Here is a 22,449-nt window from a genome sequence, read left to right as displayed (position 1 = left end):
CCGAAAGCTCGTGATTACAAATAAACCTGTTTGACTTTAACCTGATGTTGTAAGACCTCTTACATTATGGCAAGTGTAGGGGGACAATACATTTTCCCTCATGGAGATTAACAAGTTTACAATGTTTCTTTCTGACCACTGAGCTGGTTTTGTTGTTGGGTGAATGGGCTGTTTCCTGTTTCTGTCAGGCTAACAACGACATGTTGCAAAATGAAACAAAAACTTGTTTTAAACAAAGCAGGAACTGTCACAAGCACAAGTGTCAGCATTTATGAAAAGTAAGGGTATCTTAATGTTTCAGAATACCAGAGGGTCTGTCAACCAAGCCAACACCTTCGAGGGAAGCTACAATCAGCAGAGCTGAGTCAGAAATGGGACTGCAACATCACGGCACATTTTTTAATGGACTCCCCTCGAGTGTTGGGTGGTGGTGGTGGGGGGGGGGGGGGGGGGGGGGGGGCGGGGGAGCATACGATTGGTACATCTGAAACATTAACTTACTTGTTTTCTTCTCAGGTGCCGTTGTATCTGTTCTGCTTATCCAGGATGTACAATTGTTTTGTTTTGACCTTTCTGAAGTTGGGTAAAACTGTATTATTATTCCACTAGATACACAGCCCCACAAATTTGCTGCAGGGATTGGATGGTCTGCCCCTCATGGCTGCTCCAGTTTTTACTAAGGTATTGTAAGTTGAAAAAAATAATTTGTTTTGTAGTGATCTGTACATCTGTACATACATCTGCACATACACCAGGGACTACAGACAGATGTAACAGCCACAGCATCACTAGAGAGCAGCATCAGAGACGGGTATAAAGGGTCCAGCCCAAGGTAGGGTCCGCCTCTTTCAGAAGCACAGGGCTAGTGAGCAGCAGCACACAGAGACAGCTCAGCATAGGCAGTTTACCTTAGTTTCACCGGTGATACCTCCTGACTGTTTTACATCTAGTTGAGCTCTGGAAGCAGAACAAACCCTTTGAATAACGTGTTTGTGTTAACTGTAAGTCTACAGTCTTTATTCAGACTTAGAGAATAACATATGTTTGATTGTTAAACTGATCTATCAGCCCTGTGAGAGTCTACCAATGGGTTGGGCCATTGGATGTGTTCATAGAATCATAGAATTTGCAGTGCAGAAGGAGGCCATTCGGCCCATTGTGTCTGCACCGGCCCTTGGAAAGTGCACCCTATTTAAGCCCACGCCTCCATCCTATCCCCGTAACCCCACCGAACCTTTTGGACACTGAGGGGCAATTTAGCATGACCAATCCACCTAACCTGCACATCTTTGAACTGTTGGAGGAAACCAGATCACACGGAGGAAATTCACGCAGACACGAGGAGAAAGTCTGGAATCCATACAGTCATCCAAGGCTAGAATTGAAACCGGGACCCTGTAGCTGTGAGGCAGCAGTGCCACTGAAGCCATGTGCCAAATTTTGCAATGTCTGTTTTTTATAAGGATACTAGGATGCAGTCAGCCTTAGCTTACCTACAGTGTTAAGATCCCAGAACAGATCCTGACATTTGCTTGGACACTGGACAAAAACCCCAAACACTTAATTTAAATTTGTAAAACTGATGAAAGGAATTTTACTCCAGGAGTGATTTCATTGACTAATAGTTAACTTTTGTCTTAAAATAGGCATTATTATTAACACAGGATTAAACTACATTGACATCACAGAAAATAGCTTTTCAATTAACAGTTAAACAATTTTTAACAATAAAAAGAAACACTTTAACTTCTAACTGATACCTTCTTCATCTCCAATCAAGCAAAGCCCATCACAGGTCAAAAGCCACCTGTAATTAAAGCTAGCAAACACACGGTTACTTACTGTACACTTGTATAGAGATTTCTTGGAAAGACTGGTTGAAGAGGGAGAGAAACCCTTTCAGACACCAGCTGTAAGTCTTGTTGTCTTTGGGAAACTAATGCTTAGCCTGACAGCCTTTGGCAAAAGCTCCTGCTCAGCATTAAGCTCCTATCAAAATTAAAAGCTAAACTATCTGCTACAGACCTGGCTCCTCCCATTAATTAAACCTTCTTTGTCCCACTAACTGGGTTATGACCATCTTACTAAGGCTAACCACAACCCCATGATTATCTAAAACCCCAGGGAATCTTCCTTCTCTGAACAAAATTCCATTAGCTCTATATGGATAAACAATATGCATGGCTGGAATGAATGATGGTTTCACTTTTATGTCATCTTAATTTCCCCTTTTGCAGCCACAGAATCTGGATACCTTAACTTAGATTATGTAATGATATTACTGCAACAGATATATAATATAATCTGTATAAATATTTCACACATTCATCACAATAGCCTCAAGAATTTTGTTAATTGGTCTTACACCAGATTGCCAATGTTTTTTGCCAGCTCACTCCCTCATTGTGTGGCACTACCGCTGTGCTAAATGGGACAGATTCAGAATAGCTCAAAATTGAATATCCATGAGCTGCTTGGACCATCAGCATCAGCAGAATAGTTCTCATCCACAATCTGTAATGTGACGACCCAGCATGACCCCACTCTACCATTACCATGAAGGCAGGGGATCAACCCTGGTTCATTAAAGAGTGCAGGAGAACATGCCAGGAGCAGCACGATGCACACCGAAAAATGAGGTGTTAACACAGGTCTATATGTGTGCCAAACTGCAGAAGCAGCATGCAATCACACAACTAATAGATTTGATTAAAGCTGTGCTGTCCTTGTACCAGTTGTGAATGGTGGTGGACAATAAAACAACTAACTGGAGGAGCAGGCTTGACAAACATCCCCATCCTCAATGATGGGGAGGCCAGTGCAAAAGACAAGGCTGAGATATAGACAACCACCTTCATTGATTCATAGATATTCACAACACATAAGGGGACCATCCAGCCCGTTGTGTCCATGTCAGTCAACAAAGATCTGACTACACTAATCCCATTTTCCAGCACTTGGCCCATAGCCCTGGAGTTACGGCAGTGCAAGGGAATATCTAAAATCTTCTTCAATGTTATCAGAGTTTCTGACTAAACCACCCTTGCAGGCAGTTAGTTCCAAACTCCCGCCACCCTCTGGGTGAAAATGTTTCCCTCAATTCCCCTCTCAGCCTTCTATTTCTTACCTTAAATCTTTACCCCCAGTTACTGACTCCTCAACTAATGGAAAAAGTGCCTTCCTATCCACCCTATCTATGCCCTTCATAATCTTATACACATCTATAAGGTCACCTCTCAACTGTTGCTGCTCTAAGGAAAACAGCCCCAGCTTATCCAATCTCTCCTCATAGCTCAGACTCTCCAGCCTAGGCTGCATTCTCGGTAAATTCTCTCTGCACCCTCTCCAGTGTAACCGCATCCTTCCTAGTGTGGTGACCAGAACTGCACACAGTACTCCAGTTGTGGCCAAACCAGCGTTTTATACAGTTCCAACATGAACTCCTTGCTCTTATAGGCTATGCCTCATCTAATAAAGGCAAGTATCCCATATGCCTTCTTAATCACCTTATTTATCTCTCTAGACACCTTCAGGTATCTGTTGATACACACTCCAAGATCCCTCTTATCTTCAGTACTGTCCAGGATTCTACCACGCATAGTGTAATCCTTTACCATGTTAGCTCGTCACAAGTGTATTACCTCACACCTTTACGGGTTGAATTCCATTTGCCACTACTCTGCCCACCTGACCAGTCCATCAATATCCTCCTGCGGTCTATGACTATCCGCCTCACTATTTACCACCCTACCAATTTACATGCCATCCGCGAACTTCTTGATCATACCGCTTACATTTAAGTCCAAACGATTAATGTACACCGCAAATAGCAAGGGTCCCAACACCGAGCCCTGCAGCGTCCCACACTGGAAACAGTCTTCCAGTCACAGAAAATCCCTCTACCATCACCCTCTGCTTCCTACACCTCAGCCAACTTTCGATCCAATGTATCACTTTCCCTTGGATCCCATGGGCTCTTACTTTCTTGGCCAATCTGCCATCAGATATCAAAAACCATGCTAACGTTTATATAGACCAAATCAAATGCATTACCCTCATCAACACTCCTGGTTATCTTCTCAAAAAATTCAATTAAATTTGTCAAACACGACTTTCCCTTAACACATCCTTCAGCCAGAAGTGCCGAGTGGATCCATCTTGGCCTCCTTTTGAAGCCCCCAACATCACAGCTGTCAGTCTTCAGCCAATTCGATTCACTCCACATGTTATAAAGAAACAGATGAAGGCATTGGAGACAGCAAAGGCTATGGGCCCTGACAACATACCAGCTAAAGTGCTGAAAACTGGTCCTCCAGCCGCACCCCTAGCTAAGTTGTTCTAGTACAACTACAACACTGACATCTACCTGGCAATAGGGAAAATTGCTCAGGTATGTCCTGCACACAAAATGAAGAATAAATCCAACCCAGCCAATTATCCATCAGTCTATTCTCAATCATCAGCAAAGTGATGGAAAGGGTCAGTGACAATTCTATAAAGCAGCACTTACTCAGCAATAATCTGCTCACTGACACTCAGTTTGGGTTCCGTCAGAGCCACTTGGTTCCCGACCTCATTACAGCCTTGGTCTAAACATGAATAGAAGAGTTGAGCTCAACAAATGACGTTAGAGTGATTGTCCATGATGCCAAGGCCGCATTTCACCCAAAGGCAACCCCGGAAATATTAAGTTAATGAAAATCAGCGGGGAAAGCTCTCCAGTGGTTGGAGTCCCGCCTAGCACCATGGTTGTGGTAGTTGGGAGCTAATCATTACAGAGTCAGGAAATTGCTGCAAAGGTTCCTCAGGGTAGATCCTAGGTCCAAACATCCCCAGGTGCATCGTCAATCATTTCTTTGGACTATGAGGTCAGAGGGGTGGATGTTTGCAAATGATTACACAATGTTCAGCACCATTTGTGACTCTTCAAATACTGAAACCATCTGTTTCCAAATGCAATGAGATATGGACAATATTTAGGGTTCGGCTGATAAGTGCTAGGCAATGGCCCTCTGTAGCAAATGAGAATCTAACCATCTCCCCTTGACATTCAATGACATTATCATCACTGAATCCCAAACTGTCAACATCCTGGAGGTTATCATTGACCTGAAGCGAAACTGGATCAGCCATGTAAATACTGTGGCTACCAGAGCAGGGCAGAGGCTTGAAATTCTGTGTTGAGTATCTCACCTCCTGACTCTCCAAAGCCTGTCCACCATTTAAAGTCAAGAGTGTGATGGAATACTTTCCACTTGCCTGGATGGGTGCTGCTCCAACAATACACAAGAGGTTCAACACCATCCAGGACAAGCAGCCCACTTGATTGGCACCCCCATCCACCATCTTAAACATTTGCTACCTCCATCACCGGCATTCATTGACAGCTGTGTGTACCATCCACAGGATACACTGCATCACTCGCTGAGCTTCCTTACACAGCATCTTCCAAAGCCACGGCCTCTCCAAAGCAGTAGATGTAGGAACACCCAGTCGCGTAGTAGGAATTTCTGAGATGCGGGAGCTTTAAGAAATTAAGCTGACCATATCATTTCTACTGTTGCATTGTTTTCCTATGTATTAATCATTTGTCTCCCCAGAAATCAGTAAACTATGCTTTATCTATGAAAAAAATTAATACCAGTAGATGGTAGGCATTTTATTTTGAACAGTGGTGTTTGTTGCATCATTAGCCTTTCGACTAACTAGAATTTCATTGTGCAACATTTTACAAGTCCGATCTCCGTTAACCGAACTCTTCAGGGCTGATCGCATTTTGGATAATTTAGATTTTCTGATACAGCCTACTCACATTATAATAGCCAGTTATCGTCTGAAATCAATAAAATGGCTAGAAAAGTAAGATGCATCACTGAATAATAAATGCAGGACACCTACAATTACCTTTTCTTAGTCTTGTCATTTATTTCATAGATTGACATTATTTCTTGCTCACTTGTAAATTTCTGTTTTTTAATTTTTTTAAATTAGCGTTTATTTGTATTTTTCTCTCTCCATTAATTTTTGTTGCTCTGGAAGTAACCCTTTCTTCATGGTAAGATTTATTTTATCCCAGATTTTCTGCTTGCTATTGCAATAAGTTGCAACAAATGCAAAGAGTGGAAGTTCCCTTTGTAAGATTTTGGGGATTTTTGCACCACTTAATCCAGGAACAGACTTGACAGCAAAGTTTTGTTGTGAATTGACTTTATTGAGTAAGTCTGGACAAGTTTATTAAGTTCTCAGGTAAATTATGTCAAACAAACTTAAGCAGTGATTTATAGTTTAACGCGGAATATATTCCAATGTCAAGATCTGGACAGCAGAGCGCACAAAGTAATTTCTCTCACAGTTTTGGTCTTTTGACCTGTTGCCCTTTCTAAACCACAGTGTGTCTTAACTCATATACGGTGGACAAATGACTGTGAGACTCAGTTTATAAAACAGAACAATATTTATTCACGTGCACACAATGGTTATGGTTATTCAATCACACACTCCAATCATAGGTTACACTATATACCCAATAGTTCCAAGATCTTAACTTAACTTGGCATTGACTGACAAGTACTGAGCATATACAGGCCTGTTATCTGTAGTTCCAATCTTGTAGTCCTTTGTTAGTTGGTTATCAATCTGGTTCTTATGGTGTTGGGTGCTCTCAGGTACAGACGAACCAACATGGTTGCGATTGGTACAACGCAGTTTTATTCCAACTAGTTATTTACACATCTGACCTTGTACTAAGCACGTGGTGACTGTGTGAGTGTCTTGTTAATGAGGTCCTGGCCTTGTCCTGTCTCCAGATGGACTGACCAGGAGGTGTCGTGTTTCTTGTCTTATACTGTGTCTGCTCTTGTCTGTGATTGGCTGTCGTGTTATGTGTGCTAATTGGTCTGTTGGTCTGTCTATCATGATGTGTGTTGTGATGTGTGTTTGAATATCATGACAGTTCTCTTCTGGCACTGGTCTTCCTTCTGTTGGTAGTGTGGATAGTCTCCTTCGTTGGCCGGTGGAAGTCACCGTTGTTAGTTACTGCTGCTCAAGAGAAAGAATGAATCCGTGTAGTAATTCTTATGCTGTTTGACTTTCGTGACTCTTGTGGTGGGCGGTCTCTGGGTCATTTGCCAATCAATTGATCAGGGCTCAATCGGCCTGATCGATAAAGTCCAATCAGGGGCTGCCACATCAATTTTGAGGTGGGCATTCAGTGGCCATACTTGAAGGTGTTGGAAACATCTAGGCTCTTCCAAATAATGAAGTTAGGTGCCGCTGTGTCTGGTAAACAATTGTGATTAACAAGACAGCTCTATTGATCTTGTTGATGGCCTGGAGATAGCCCTTTACTTATGTTATTCGCATCAAGCTGTGAAATTGTTTGAAATCTGCAAAGCCTTTTCCTGTAGCTTTATTTGATCTGCCTGCAGCCTGCTTTTCCATATCCTTGACCACTTTTCCCAGCATTGCTTGCTGGACACCATTTTAGGTGGCCACATACCTCTGAGCATCTCTTCCTTCATCTTTCTCTTTCTCTCTTGATCCATCTTTCTCTCTCTATCTCCATCTTTCGCTTTCCCTTGTCTGTCGTGATTCGTTCTTGTCTCTGGATGCTCTTTCTCTTCAGTGTGCAAAAAACAAAGTGAGAGTTTATATTATTCTGGCTATTACCCAATTAACCCCTCCCATACCCCAGTCATCTTCAGCCCCAGGTGTGAGAGGACACTTTCATTGACTAATCAGGTTGTGGCTGTTGCTCCCCTTACATTTTTTAAATTCATTCATGGGATGTGGGTGTCGCTGGCTAGACCAGCATTTATTGCCCACCCTAATTGCCCTTGAGAAGATGGGGTTGAGGTGCCTTCTTAAACCGCTGCAGTCCATGTGGCTTAGGTACACAGTGCTGTTAGGGAGGAACATTTCCATAAGGAATGTCCATTGTGTCTCACTGCTTTCACACTCCATGGTTCTTTATCTGGTAACGAGAGACACAAGCAGTGTTCCCCAGAGGTCGTGTCCTTTTGTCTTTTGAAACTTGACACAAACTCTCAGAATCCGTCTGCCTTGCCGTCTTTTCTACGCTGTACCCTACTTGTAACTTTTCCCACTCAATATTCCACCAATAAGAATATCTTATAAAGTCAAGTGTTGGTAAACTAGAAGGTTAGATTTTAGGGACTGATAATAAAGTTAGATTTTAAGAAATAGTATTCTTGTTAGTAACCTAATAATGCACTTTCAAGATTCCTAGCAATCTATGATTTAGATGCAAGGAAAGTAGGTTCTTGAAGGGGTAGGTGTGATGACATCTAAAATATTCGAGGACTAAGTTATTGTACTTCAGTTCTTGGGCATGTTGAAGGAGAGCTTGGTTTACACCCTTGTTTTACTGGAAAATAGTTATTTCTCCCAGTTGAATCTTTACATTGACTATAGTTGGGAGCATGTGTGGCTTTCACGTACGAGGTTTTGGGTTCTAGTCCCGGTCTGGGGCCTGAGCTGTCTTTTGGATACAATGTTTAAGGCCCCGTCTGCCTGCCTGGGTGGATGTAAAAGATCCCATGGAACTATTTCTAAAATAGAGCAGCAGAGTTTCCCCCAGTTTCCTGGTCAATAATTAACCCTCAGTCAACATCGCAAAGATCAGATTATCTGGTCATTATTGCTGACTGTGAGAGTTTGCTGAATGTAATTTGGCTGCAACATTACAACAGCAACTACACTCCAAAAAGCACTTTTAGATACCCAGTGGTTATGAAAGGCGCTATATAAATGCAAATCATTTTTTTACGCTATTATATTCTGGAGAGTTGCCTTTGCATTTAATGTCCAGTTATGTAAATGTGCTCAATAAACTCGGATTTTATGTGCTGTGATTTTACATCCACCACATTCATTTCTCCTGTCTTTCAGGAGGTAAATTGGTCAGCATTCTGGTGAAATTAATGGTAAACCAACATGGTGATTTATTTTGTGTATAATATATAACAATTTTCTAATAGTTACAATCTGTTTGATATCACTTCTAATATGGAATGTATGATCAGGCAGGAGTAGGCCGTCATTCAGTTGGACAGTGGCTGATCTTCACCTATTTACTCACCTTGCACCATAATCATTGGTCCCTTACCAGACTCTAATAGCTTTGCCAAGGCCTGTCTTCTCACAATAACTCCCTTTATTAAAGCAACAAAAAGGGCCCTAGCTGCGGTGTACAACACTTTTGTCCAAGCCCGATGATCAATGGAGATGTCGGTCTGGGTGGGAACAGCGGGTTGTGAGCCCCCATCATGAATCTCCTATTGGCCAAGCTTCCCCCCGCTCAATAGGGGAACTTGTATTCCACGAAGCTTACAGGGAGATCTATTGATGATGCCCCGTGTCCTTCATGTTCACCATAATGTTTCTCCCCCCCTTAAGTCTGTTTCCCTCTCAGTACTCCCACGGAGGGACCTAGCTGGAGCCATCTTCATATTCCTCACATAGACCTGTCTTGAATATTCTTTTGGATCTCACATAATTATTATTTATTTTCATATTCACTTGTTGGGCCTCCACCCTCACTGCCAGGTTTGGGAATAGTCTTGGGCTCATCTCGTGCAAAGCTGCCATCCCATTAACAGTTTTGCTGGGGCGATTTCTGTTGCAGTGTGAGGTTCTATAATCAAATACAAAACGCACAACCTTGGTCTCTATGGATGCTGCCAATTGCTTTCTCATGCCGATTATAAAGGTCTGCACCACCCGTTCTGCCAGTCCATTAAACGTTGGGTGATAACGTCCTTTTCTAATATGGCTGATGCCATTTGATTTCATGAAGGCCTGGAACACCCACTGGTAAAGGCCGTGCCATTGTCTGGAACCATGCATGCCATGTGTGCAAAAACTCTGTCATAGTTTTTTGATTGTAGCACGGGAGAGCGTGGAAATCCCCAACCATTTGGAGTGTGCATCTACCGGGATAAGGAACATAGAATCCAGAAAGGGCTTTTCTCCCTTTTGAGATGTATCCCTACTTTCAAAAATCACCACAAGACCTCATCTAGATTTGCCAGGTGTTCTAGTTCTGAATTCCCTGTGATCAGAATATCATCCAAGTACACCGTCACTTTGAGTAACCCTTGGAGTATGTTCTCCCTACCGGTTGGAATATGGCATCGCTGATGAGACCCCGAAGGGCAAGTGATTCCAGCATTCCAGATGTGATCTCACCAAACTACTGAACAACTGCACCAAAACTTACTTATTCTTGTATTCCAATCCCCTCGAAATAAAGGCCAACATGCCATTGGCCTTTCTAATTGCTTGCTGCACCTACACATTAACTCTCTGTGTTCCTTGTATAAACACACCCAATTCTCTTTGAACATCAACACTTAAAAAGCTTTATGCCTTTTAAAACGTATTCTGCTTTTTTAATTTTTGTCACTCTCCCCTACATTATACTCCATCTGCCATTTTGTTGCCCGCTCACCTTTTGTGGTGGCTCCAGGCAATACCAGGTAGACTTCAATATGAAGGAAAGGTGGTTTTATTGGCAACTAACAAGGATAAATTATACACAGGCACAGAGTCTCTATGCAGGTCTTCACTAACTCTGGCTCCAGGGTTAACTCTGAACAGGACCCCGCTCCCTGGGCCCCTTGCTTTTTCCCCATTGGTCACGGTTTGCGCACTCCCACACGATAGGCCCCGAGCCAGCCACATGGACTGTGAGGCCACATACCCTAAAGAGGCCACATCCCACCTGCCTTAAGTTCTTCAATGACATATTTATAAATAAGCTATATACAGTAACTATATACATTACGGGCTGAGGAACACAAAGGAAGATAGTCCATAACAATCCATCACAATGTTATCCTGTTGGGGGATTTTCTGGGTCCCGTAGACTGCCTTAGTCACCCAACTGGCTCCTCCAACCCGGAGGTATTGAATTCGTCAATTTTGCCCAAGAAAGGACCAGCAAAGTCCACACGTCCACGAGGCAGCATGGTAGCACAAGTTGATAGCACTGTGGCTTCACAGCGCCAGGGTCCCAGGTTCGATTCCCCGCTGGGTCACTGTCTGTGCGGAGTCTGCACGAGTCTGCGTGGGTTTCCTCCAGATGCTCCGGTTTCCTCCCACAGTCCAAAGACGTGCAGGTTAGGTGGATTGGCCATGATAAATTGCCCTTAGTGACCAGAAAGATTAGGAGGGGTTATTGGGTTACGGGGATGGAGTGGAAGTGAGTGCTTAAGTGGGTCGGTGCAGACTCGATGGGCCGAATAGCCTCCTTCTGCACTGTATGTTCTATGTACCCATGTCCACGAACGACCAGGCCACTCCCAATGGTGGAGTCTGGCCGTAGATGGCAGCATGTGCTGTGTGTGGTAGGGGTCACGCTGGAACACCATGTGTTCAATACCTTTATCTATGCCGGACCACCAAATGTAGCTACGAGCGAGAATTCTAATTTATGTTTGGATGAAATTGGCAGGGTGGCCAAAAGGTTCAATGCCAAGATGATTTCTTGAGGGGGTGCCAGGTTCTTGGGAAATGGGAGCCGGCTCAGCACATCAGCGATTGTAATTTGTGTGCCTGGCCGATGCTAAAAGATGTAACCATGGGCTTCCAACATCAAATCCCACTGTTGTACTCTGGCAGAGGTGATTGGTGGTATCCGCTTATCTTCACAAAGGACCCCCAATAGAGATTTGTGGTCCGTTATTATTGTGAAACGTCGTCCATAAGCATAATGGTGAAACTTCTTGACACCGTTGATGATGACAAAGCCTTTCTTCTTGATCTGTGCGTATTTACGTTGAGCCTCAGAAAGCTTTCCAGATGCGAAGGCAATTGGCCTCCCTGAGCCATGCTCCATTTTATGGCATAGGACCACCCCTATCCCACACGGCGATGTTTTGCAGGTCAGAATGATGCATTTTCTCGGGTCAAAGTGAAACAATAGACTCGATGACTGAAAGAACATAAGAACTAGGAGCAGGAGTAGGCATCTGGCCCCTCAAGCCTGCTCCGCCATTCAAAGAGATCTTGGCTGATCTTTTGTGGACTCAGCTCCATTTTCCGGCCTGAACACCATAACCCTTAATCCCTTTATTCTTCAAAAAACTATTTATTTTTATCTTAAAAACATTTTCAAAAAAATATATATTTTTATTAAATTTTAGCACATTTTCAACAAACCCCCCCCCCCTTACAGAAAAAAGAAAAGCATAAAACACACAGATCAACATCATACATTTATATTGCGAATTCCCCCAATGTACAAACCCCCCCCATGAAACAATAATAAACACATACCCGAAACGCCCTCCCTCACCGCCCCCCCCCCCCCCCCCCCCCCCCGCCCCCACCCCCTGGAACGGTTGCCACCGCCTGAAGAACCCTTGCACAGACCCTCGCAAGGCAAACTTTACCCTCTCCAATTTAATGAACCCTGCCGTGTTGCTGATCCAGGCTTCTGCGCTTGGGGGCTTCGCATCCTTCCACTGTAGCAGAATCCTCCGCCGGGCTACCAGGGACGCAAAGGCCAGAATACCGGCCTCTTTCACCTCCTGCACTTCCGGCTCGTCCGATACCCCAAATAATGCTAACCCCCAGCTCGGCTTGACCCGGGTGTTCACCACCTTAGACACGGTCCTCGCAAAGCCCCTCCAAAACCCATCGAGTGCCGGACACGCCCAGAACATATAGGCGAAACGGAGCATCCCGCTGGCATGCTGAACCGAAATCTGGCACGGCGGGACGGAGAATCCAGCCCAACTACTTTGATTGAGGTCCTGCTCCCTCCTCCACACCTACTTTGCATTTTCATCTCAGGCACCTTCTGAATTCAATGAATAAAAACCAATCCAACATTACACATACAAAAAATCTTTTGTAAATGCTGAAATGTGCTAACAACCCCCATCCTAATGTTTGCAATGGATTTGATATCACAATTCTCCTGGTCCTTTGGGAGTTCACTGACTAAACTTCACCTTTGTTTCAGCAGCTTTTGCCTGAATCAGGAACCAATGTTGGAATTCTGGGACTTCATTCTTTGCATCAGGAAACTGGGGTGGGATTCTGTGATCCTGAGGCTAAGTGTTTCCCGACGGCGTCAACACGGCCTCAGGATCAGCAAATCTGGCCCCTACAGGGAGCCAGCATGGCACTGGAGCGGTTCACGCCGCTCCAGCTGCTGATCCCGGCGTGAACTGGGTGTCGCGGGGTCCGCGCATGCGCAGTGGCACCGGCGCCAACGAACGCATGCGCAGCGGCTCCCTTCAATGCGCTGGCCCCGACGCAACATGGCGCAGGGTTACAGGGGCCGGCGCATTGAAGAAAGGAGGCACTAGCCAGAGAGGCCGGCCCGCCGATCGGTGGGCCCCGATCACGGGCCAGGCCACATCGGAGCCCCCCCCCCCCCAGGGTCGGACCCCCCTCTCCCTCACAGGCTGCCTCCCCACCCTTCCACGCTGAGTTCCCGCCGGCTGAGAGCAGGTGTGGACGGCCCCAACGGGACTCGGCTTTTTTACGACAGCTGCTCCCAGGCCGAGAATCGGCGGGGGGGCCACGTAGAGCGGCCCCCGACCAGCGCTGCGCCAACCACGCTGGCGCCAATGGTGCTGATTCTCCGCTCTGGGGAGAACACGTTCTGGCATCCACGATTCGCGCCGGTTGCGGGGATTTCCTGGCCCGGCCCCGGCATGAGAGAATCCAGCCCCTGACTTTCTACCCAAAGCAGATTGTAACTTGAACAAATAGAAGGATATAGCTATTTATCAGTGTATCACCTACTGCTCAGTCCTTTATTATCTAACTATCCTGCTATCATCCACCTACCTTTTCATTCATCCAATCCACATGTTTATTTAAACAAAAATTGGATTTATTTTTCTGTCATCATCTCTCCTGTATATCAGTCTGTTGTGACAATTAACAGTTACAATCATTCAAAAATATTTTATGAGCTAAAATACGAAAGAAATACCTGGGGGATATTTATCCTCTTGTGTAAAACAAGAATGTAAGTACTTAGCCAAGAGAGAAAAAACTTCAGGCTGATAAATTAACATGATCATGATTTTCAGCCACTACAAGATGTGACAGTGAAAGAGGGACAGCTGGTCGTGTTGGAATGCCGTATTAAAGGAATACCTTTCCCAAAAATGGAATGGTACAGGGAGGAAACTTTAATAGAAGATTCTCCTGATTTTCGAATCCTGCAGAAAAGTAAGTATTGTGTATTAAAGTCGCGATTAATTGACACCGTAAAACATAATATAACTGTCCATTCGGGAATTTTATTGTATTAATTGGACAGCTACATGGGAATTCATTTACAAAGAGGTTTCTGCAAGTTTGTAAGTCCAATTGGTAATGTATTCTGAATAAAAAGCCAGGAAGTTTGGTTGGTTAGTTTTTATTCAATCACAAGTAATTCTTCACGTTTCATATAGATACAATTGGCTAGGAACGGACAATTTTAAGCAGAATCAAAATGGAATCATCTGCAATAAAAAATATGTAAGGTTATGGTCTTTATGGTCTTTTAAAATATATAAGGATGCTATATAAGGATAGTATAGAAATTGGATAGGATAAAAACAGGTACTTAAAAGCATCTTAGATTACTGAGGGAAAAAAGGGTGTAGCTATTCAAGGCTCTGATGCCAATCTCTCAATCCTTCTTAGACTGGTTTTATGGGACTTTATTTTTCTTTATGACCTGAGGGCATTTAAGAGTCAACCATATGGATTGGATTAGATTTGTTTATCGTCACGTGTACCAAGGTGCAGTGAAAAGTATTTTTCTGTGAGCAGCTCAACAGATCATTAAGAACATGAAGAGAAAAGAAAAGAAAAGAAAATACATAATAGGGCAACACAAAGTACACAATGTAACTACATAACACCGGCATCGTTTAGGAGTCTGGTAACAGCGGGGAAGAAGCTGATTTTGAGTCTGTGCGTGTTCTCCGACTTTTGTATCACCTGCCCGATAGAAGAAGTTGGAAGAGTGAGTAAGCCGGGAGGGAGGGGTCTTTGATTATGTAAATATTGCTGTGGATCTGGAGTCACATGTCGGCCAGACCGGGTCAGGACGACGGTTTTCCTTCCCTAAAGGGCATTAGTGAACTAGATGGGTCTTTGCAACAATGGTTTCATGGGCATCATTAGATTTTTAATTCCAGGTTTGCATCTGCCATGGTGGGATTTGAACCTAGGTTCCCAGAGCCTGAGCTGCCAGATTACTGATCCAGTGCCAATATCACTGCACCACCACTTCTCCATGCCAAAGGACTGCTGGCCTGCAAATGTTACAATGCTATTCAATAAAGGAGAGAGGGTTAAACCTGGGATAACAGGACAGTCCATCTAAAGTCAGTTGTGGGTAACCTTCAGATGGCAATGATCCAAAACCAAATAAATTGTCACTTGGGAACAATGGGCCAATAAATGACAGACAGCACACATTTGTTGAAGTCAAACTTTCTGAAGAGAAAAGTTGAGGCTGTGAGTTTTACTTCCGCTTTCAGTTTTGGCTGCTGTGGACTCAGACAGGAGAATGAAGAGTTTTGGCCTGTCTCTCTCTAGTTTCATTTAAATATCTGTTCCAGTAAAAAAAAACATTGATTATAGCTACCTGCTGTTTTGGTAACTTATGAGATATCGTTTGCTTTCCGGAAGGGTTTAAAACTGCTGGTGAGATGGAGTAATAATCTCAGGGAAAACCAATTTTATTCAAGTGAGAATGTAGAGTACTATGCCACGCCCTTGAAAAGGGTTTTTTGGTTCATGGGATTTTGTTTTTGAATTGAACAGTTAAGGGGGAATTTATCAAGTATTATATGTAGATTACTGTAGCTGTGGGGTATCGTTATGTTTGTAATTGATGAGAATTCTTGCTATTTGTTTGTATATAAATGTTAATTAAGTTCTTCGAATAAAGCTTATTTTGATTAAAGTGTCTAGTGTTATGGGTCCGGGTTTACAGAACCCCCAAAACATCCAAAGACTTCAAACCTTCAAAAATAAGAACACATTGGGTTGCATTCAATATATTTATAGTCTTTGGATTGCAGACATCAACAGACCAGCTCTGTGTTTCTTCCTGCAGCTCACAGCAAAACACACAGACACTCCCAGCTGTCTTCTCAAACTGAAACTCAAAAAAGCAGAAGTGAGCTCAGCTCCCCCCACCCTCTGACATTACTTCAGTAATACGATCAGCTCCATTTCTTAAAGGTACATTGCTTAAACATCCATTTCTTAAAGGTACGATCACATGACACTAGGCAGACTGTTGAATTGCACCTCAAGTGAAGGCTCTTGTGTTCACCCTTGCCAAATTCAACAAAAGGTTATAGGTCAGGTGAACTCCATAATATACTTTGGAGTTTCTAAACCCTGGCCCATAATGCACTTAGAAAATTATAATATGACCGGATACAAAAGGTAAATTGTATTTGACGAACCTCTTTGAGGATGTAACAAGCAAGGTAGCTAAAGGGGAACCAATAGATGTTGTATACCTGGATTTCCAAAAGGAATTCGATAAGGTTTTCATGTGTATGATTGATCTGATGGCTTCAGAGGTTCTGGAGTCAATGTTGAGGATTCCCAAAGCCACTACCACCTGCCTGAGCTGCCACCTCTGATAGATCTGTCCTGCCAGTGGGGTCGAACATATGCAGGAATGGCTATGTCAGCTTATTACTTGACTCATCTCTTGGTCTGCTCTCCCAATTTTGGCACAAGTTGCAAGATGTTAGTAAGGAGGACATCGCAGTGTTGACTTAAAGAGAATGTATCATTTGGTAGCTAGCTTAATACCAAGGGGTCTGTCCAGTTTTATTCTTCTCAGACTTTTCAGTATTTTTTTGGTACAACTGGGAAGTTTGCTAGGTCATTTCATTGGCCAGTTAAGAGTTAACCACATTGCTATAGGTCTAGAATTACATGTAGATCAGACCTGGTAAAGATGGCAGATTTCCTTCCCTAAAGGGCATGACTGAATAAGATGGGGTTTTAAAACAACAATGACTTAATTTAATGATCACCATCATGCACACTAACCTTTTATTTTGTGCTTATTTATTGCATTTAAAATTTCCAATTGAGATTTCAACTCATGTCTCCAGAGCATTTGCTGAGGATTCTGGATAACTAGTCCAGTAACATTACCAACACTACAGATTTGAGAATATGCTTTTTGATAGCACCTTTGAAATATTTCCAAATGTGCACCCTTAAAATCCTTGGCAGATTCAAATGGAGCTAACGCTGCAAAATTTAATTTTTAATTTTGTAAATCTTAATTGTTATTAAATGCTTCTTTTGAAAAATGTTGTCCAAATGAGAAAACTCCTAATTACGTATTCTCTCTTCTCTCTTTCCTTGCTATTTATCTAGAGCCACGGTCAATGAGTGATTCAGGTAAGTGACTGTGCCTATTAGGAGGCTCTTTGCCATTTTTATTGACTAGGCATTTCAGCAAAGCTGGCCATAAATGCGATGGTTCTCAAACTTTCTGAAGGGAGGGGAAAGACCAGTGTACACTGTGCTGCCCTTCCTTGTGAATTCACTTGTGCAGTCACAGGGTGGAATGAGAAACAGATGGATCACGGGCAGGGCGTCCGAGTGAGCCCCAAGAATTTCCTAAAAATGCAGGAAAGCTATGCTCTGACAGCCACGTCATGACAGTTTTCAAGAGCACATAGGACTTTGTGAGGTGATTAAAGGTGTACAGCGCACCATCAAACTGCAGTTATATTGCACGTGCAGCCTCAATTCAACTGTAGTGTCCAAGTTGACATTTAACAGCAAGGCTTCCTCATTATGAGTAAATTTGTACTCTGAGAAATGGGAAAAGAATGCCTCACTTGAGTGAGCACGGATACAAAGATTGGAGGGGCTCTGGGGCAATAGATTATCGTCAATCCTATCGTCAATGTGCCAGCCTTGGGTGACTATGTGTGTGCGGAGTTTGCACATTCTCCCCATGTCTGCGTGGGTTTCCTCCAGGAGCACCGGTTTCCTCCCACAGTCCAAATATGTGCAGGTTAGGTGGATTGGCCATGCTAAATTCCCCCTTACCGTCCAAAGACATGATACGGGGATAGGACGGAGGAGTGGCATAGGTAGGGGCTCTTTTGGGGGCTCTGTGCAGACTCGATGAGCCAAATGGCCTCCTTCTGCACTGTAGGGGTTTTATGATTCTATGCACACGCTTTGTGCGAGGACCCGTTTTGTTGAATTTAATCATGTCATTATATCTGTGACCAGCAGAGGGTGTTGAGACTTGCAGGTAATATCGGCTGGAATTCTCCGATCATTGGGATTCAGTTTTCCTGCCACCAGCACACCCCTGCCAGTGGGTTTTGCAGCAGCGTGGGGTGGTTACAATGGGAAAAGCGAACGGCGCGCGACCGAGAAACAGGCGGCTGGCGGACCGGAGAATCCAGCCCAGTACTATTGTTCACTTTTCGGTGCAGTTGTCAGAAGGAATGTTGGGAGGAATGAATTTTAACACCAAACAATGCATTTCCCATCACTGTGAAGGTAATCACTGCCCCCAATTTCTTTTCCTCTGGCTTCTTTCAGAGCTGGGCTCCCTCAGTCGCCTGCATACAGGCAGAATATTTTCTCAAGGGATGACAATAGCCGAATGAATGGGCAGTTGTTTTCACCTTGCCTAGATTCCAGATTTCAGAGGGTTTTTTATTCCACTGCCAATGCAAGGACCACCACATAGACCTGTACTGCACAGAGGGAGGCCATTTGCCCCATCGGCCTGTGCTAGCTCTTTTAAAGTACATCTATTTTTATTCTCATATTCCTGCTTTTCTATCTCTAACCCTGTCCATTCCTTATCCTCAAATATCTCTCCAACTCCCTGTTAAAATTACTTATGCAATCAGCTTCCACCACATTTTCAGACAGACCGTTCCAGATCTTTACTACTCTCCGAGTGTGGGAACATTTCTCCTCATTTCCCTTTTGTCTTTGTTATAGCCTGCCTGCTTACCACTGGCTGGGGACTAATGGCAATCCCACAATCCTTAGGGGTATGAGCTTCCCCAATGAGGGGGGTGGAGAAAGCATTAGCAGATTCCCTGCGTAAATAGAGCTGGCCAGTATGGAACCAGCTGGTGGTGCCCAGTGGGTCCCTGGCGTTATCTTTTGCCGAACGGGCCCTATCTCTTACCAGGTGCAAACCCAGGGTCGTCTCCAGCGCAAAAACGTAGACCACGTTCGGTCTAGAAGACCGTTTCTTCCAAAGAATTCCTGCCCCCGGAGCTCACGTCTACAGCCACAGAGACCAGACACCGTAGAGAGTATTCCTCACAATCTTCTTCTGGCTCCGCACTCAAAGCCTGCGCAGGTCGTTGCAGAACCGCGTGCAGATAGGGATGCCGAGGTGACGGAGGCAGTTGACTCCAACTCCGAGATGGAGACACAGGACGCCTCAGAGGGGGAGTCCTCGGTCCCACGGGCCGTGGATGTACAACCGTTAAGCCGTTCATCACGGAAGCACCATTCTCCGTCTTGTTACACGCCGCCCCATCCAGCGCCTTGTGCAAATGGTGCGCAAAACAAGTCCGACGCCCTTCTTCGCCAGGGTCTTCGGTGGATTCCTTGGACTTTGCGGGGGAGGGATGTTATAACCTGCCTGCTTTCCACTGGCTGGGGACTAATGGCAATCCCACAATCCTTAGGGAGTATGAGCTTCCCCAATGAGGGGGGCAGAAAAACCATTAGCAGATTCCCTGCATAAATAGAGCCCGCCAGTATGGAACCAGCTAGAGAGGAGTGAGCAGCAAGGGAGTACTGATGCTGCTGTTGTATATATACGTAATTGTAAATAAATGTTATTTCTTTCTATTCTACAAACTCGTGCTGGATTCTTCATGGCCCTCACAGTCTTTGGGTACTGACCCTCTTGCCAGCGAGAATAGTTTTTCTCTGTCTATTCTATTAGAACTTTTCATCATCTGAACTTCTATTGGGTCGCCGCTTAAATTTCTCTCTATAGAGAAGAGTTCTAACTTTTCTTACCTCTCCTCGTAACTGAAGTCCCTCATCCATTAACATCCTGGGAAACCTTGTCTGTGTCTGAAGGCTTTGACATACCTCCTGAAGCATAATGCCTAGAATTTTATACAACAGTCCAGTTGATACTGAACCAATGATTTATAAAGTACCAACATGATCTCTTTTTATATTCTATTCATCTATTTTTAAACTAAAGTAGCCCAATTTGCTTTTTTTCACCACCTTCCCAACCTGCCCTGCTACCTTTAAGGATTTGTGTATATGGACACTAAGATCTCCCTGGTGGACCCTGCAACAAAAGGTTTGACAACATCCAGAACAAAGCAGCCCACTTGATTGCTCCCCCTTACACAAACATTCACCCCCTCCACCACCAATGAACAGTGGCAGGTGTGTGTACCATCTACAAGATACACTGCAGTAACTCACCAAGGTTTCTTAGGCAGCATCTTCCAAACCCACAACCACTGCCATACAGAAGGCCAAGAGCAGCAGATACCTGGGAACCCCACCATCTGAGGTCCCCCTCCAAGTCACTCACCATCCTGACTTGGAAATATATCGGCCGTTCCTTCACTATCGCTGGGTCCATATCCTGGAACTCCCTTCCTAACGGCACTGTGGATGACCAACACCTCAGGGACTGCAATGGCTCAAGAGGGCAGCTCACCTCCACCTTCTGAACAGCAATTAGGAATGGGCAAGAAATGCTGGCCTAGTCAGCGACATCCACATTCCATAAGTGAATAAAAAAGCCATTTTGTTGTATATGGGCAAGGACTGCTTTATTATCTGGGAATTGCAAATTGAGCTGAACATTGTTATTTGGTTGTACAGAATTTGAATATTGCTGAATGTTCCTGAAAAGAGGGACAGGTTGGCAAATGTTTTTGTGAGGACAAATGCAAGAATGCCAAATTTGAAATGACCACAACATTTATACTGCAGGAAAAAGAATGCTGATTAGTTCAGAGCTAATTAAGATGTCAACATTGTGAAATCACACGCAAACACCCTGGGCGCAATTCTCCGAAATGGAGACTAAGTGTTGGCGCCGTCGTGAACGCTGTTGCATTTCACGACGGTGCGAAACGGCCGCGGGCAGTAGCGATTCTGACCCGCATAGCTCCAGCCTCCCTTCCCCGCGCCAATTGGGCACCGCGCCAACCCGCGCATGCGCGGGGGACTTCTTCAGTGCGCCAGCCCCAAAGAAACATGGCGTAGGGGTTCAGGGACCGGCCACGTACAAAGTAGGACCGGGGTGGAGAGGCCCGCCCGCCGATCGGTGAGCCCCGATCGCGGGCTAGACCCCATCGGAGGACCACCCGGTGAAGGAGCGCTTTTCTCTGCCCCACAGGCCGCCCCCCGACCCTTCGGGCAGAGTTCCCGCCAGCAGCGACCAGGGGTGAACGGCGCCGGCGGGACTCTGCCGTTCGCCGGAGAATCGGCGGCCCGGCCTCGGACAGCGACTAGCGCTGCGACACACGCGCCGGCGCAAATGGCACCGATTCTCCGCACCCCGGAGAATCGCGCGCCGGCATCGGGGCGGCGTGGCGCGTTTGCGGCGATTCTCCGGCCCGGCGCGGGGCTCGCGAATCCCCCCCCCCCCCCCCCCCACCCCCCCCCACTCAGGGAACTCTAAGGGCTCTTGGTCTCTAAGGGCAATTTAGCATAGCCAATCCACCTAACCTGCATGTCTTTGGACTGTGGGAGCAAACCGGAGCACCCGGAGAATGTGCAGATTCCGCACAGACTGTGACCCAAGCCGGGAATCAAACCTGGGACACTGGAGTTGTAAGGCAACTGTGCTAACCACTTTGCTACCGTGCTGCCCTGGTGATTGGGCCCAGAACACACTACAAGGAACTCTTGTAGTGGTGCACTGGGGCTGATAGTTTGAGCCTCCAGCCACCATTGTATATGACTAGGTGTTGCGGGACTGTAGGCTTGATCTGTTGCTTGTCAGATTGCTTAGTTTACCAAAAACATGTTGCATCCTCTATTAAACATGCATATAGGGGTCTTGTGTTGTAGTTTCATCAGATTAGCACCTCTTTGTTAGTCATGCCTAGTTCTGTTTGTGCCATGTTCATTAAAACCTGGCTTGATGGTAATGTTGGAGCGAGGGATCTGCCAGGCCACATGTTTACAGCTTATGGTGCAGTACAAACCTGATGCTGCTGATGGCACACCGTGCCTTATGGATACATGGTTTGAGATACTAGAATGAGGTACCAGGCACGGCACTGTGGCACAGTGGTCAGCACTGCTGCCTCAAAGCACCAGGGACCTGGGTTCAATTCTGGCCTCGGGTGACTGTGTGTGTGGAGTTTGCACTTTCTCCCCGTGTCTGCGTGGGTTTCCTACTACAGTCCAAAGATGTGCAGGCTTGGTGGATTGGCCAAG

General features: G+C 45.0%; 1 protein-coding gene across 1 annotated transcript in view; it reads left to right on the top strand.

Moving 5' to 3' along the window:
* The window catches only part of mypn (myopalladin), a 400,028-nt gene that overhangs the window by 174,870 nt on the left and 202,709 nt on the right, over positions 1 to 22,449 (top strand). The window contains 3 exon segments of the mRNA XM_072478794.1: positions 610 to 681; positions 14,076 to 14,217; positions 17,401 to 17,424. Of these exon segments, the coding sequence (XP_072334895.1) occupies positions 610 to 681; positions 14,076 to 14,217; positions 17,401 to 17,424 (238 nt within the window).

The sequence above is a fragment of the Scyliorhinus torazame genome, chromosome 16, assembly GCF_047496885.1.
Source record: "Scyliorhinus torazame isolate Kashiwa2021f chromosome 16, sScyTor2.1, whole genome shotgun sequence".
In the NCBI taxonomy this organism is placed as follows: domain Eukaryota; kingdom Metazoa; phylum Chordata; class Chondrichthyes; order Carcharhiniformes; family Scyliorhinidae; genus Scyliorhinus; species Scyliorhinus torazame.
The sequence above is the reverse complement of the archived record's forward strand: the minus strand, read 5'-3'. Positions and strand labels throughout refer to the sequence as shown.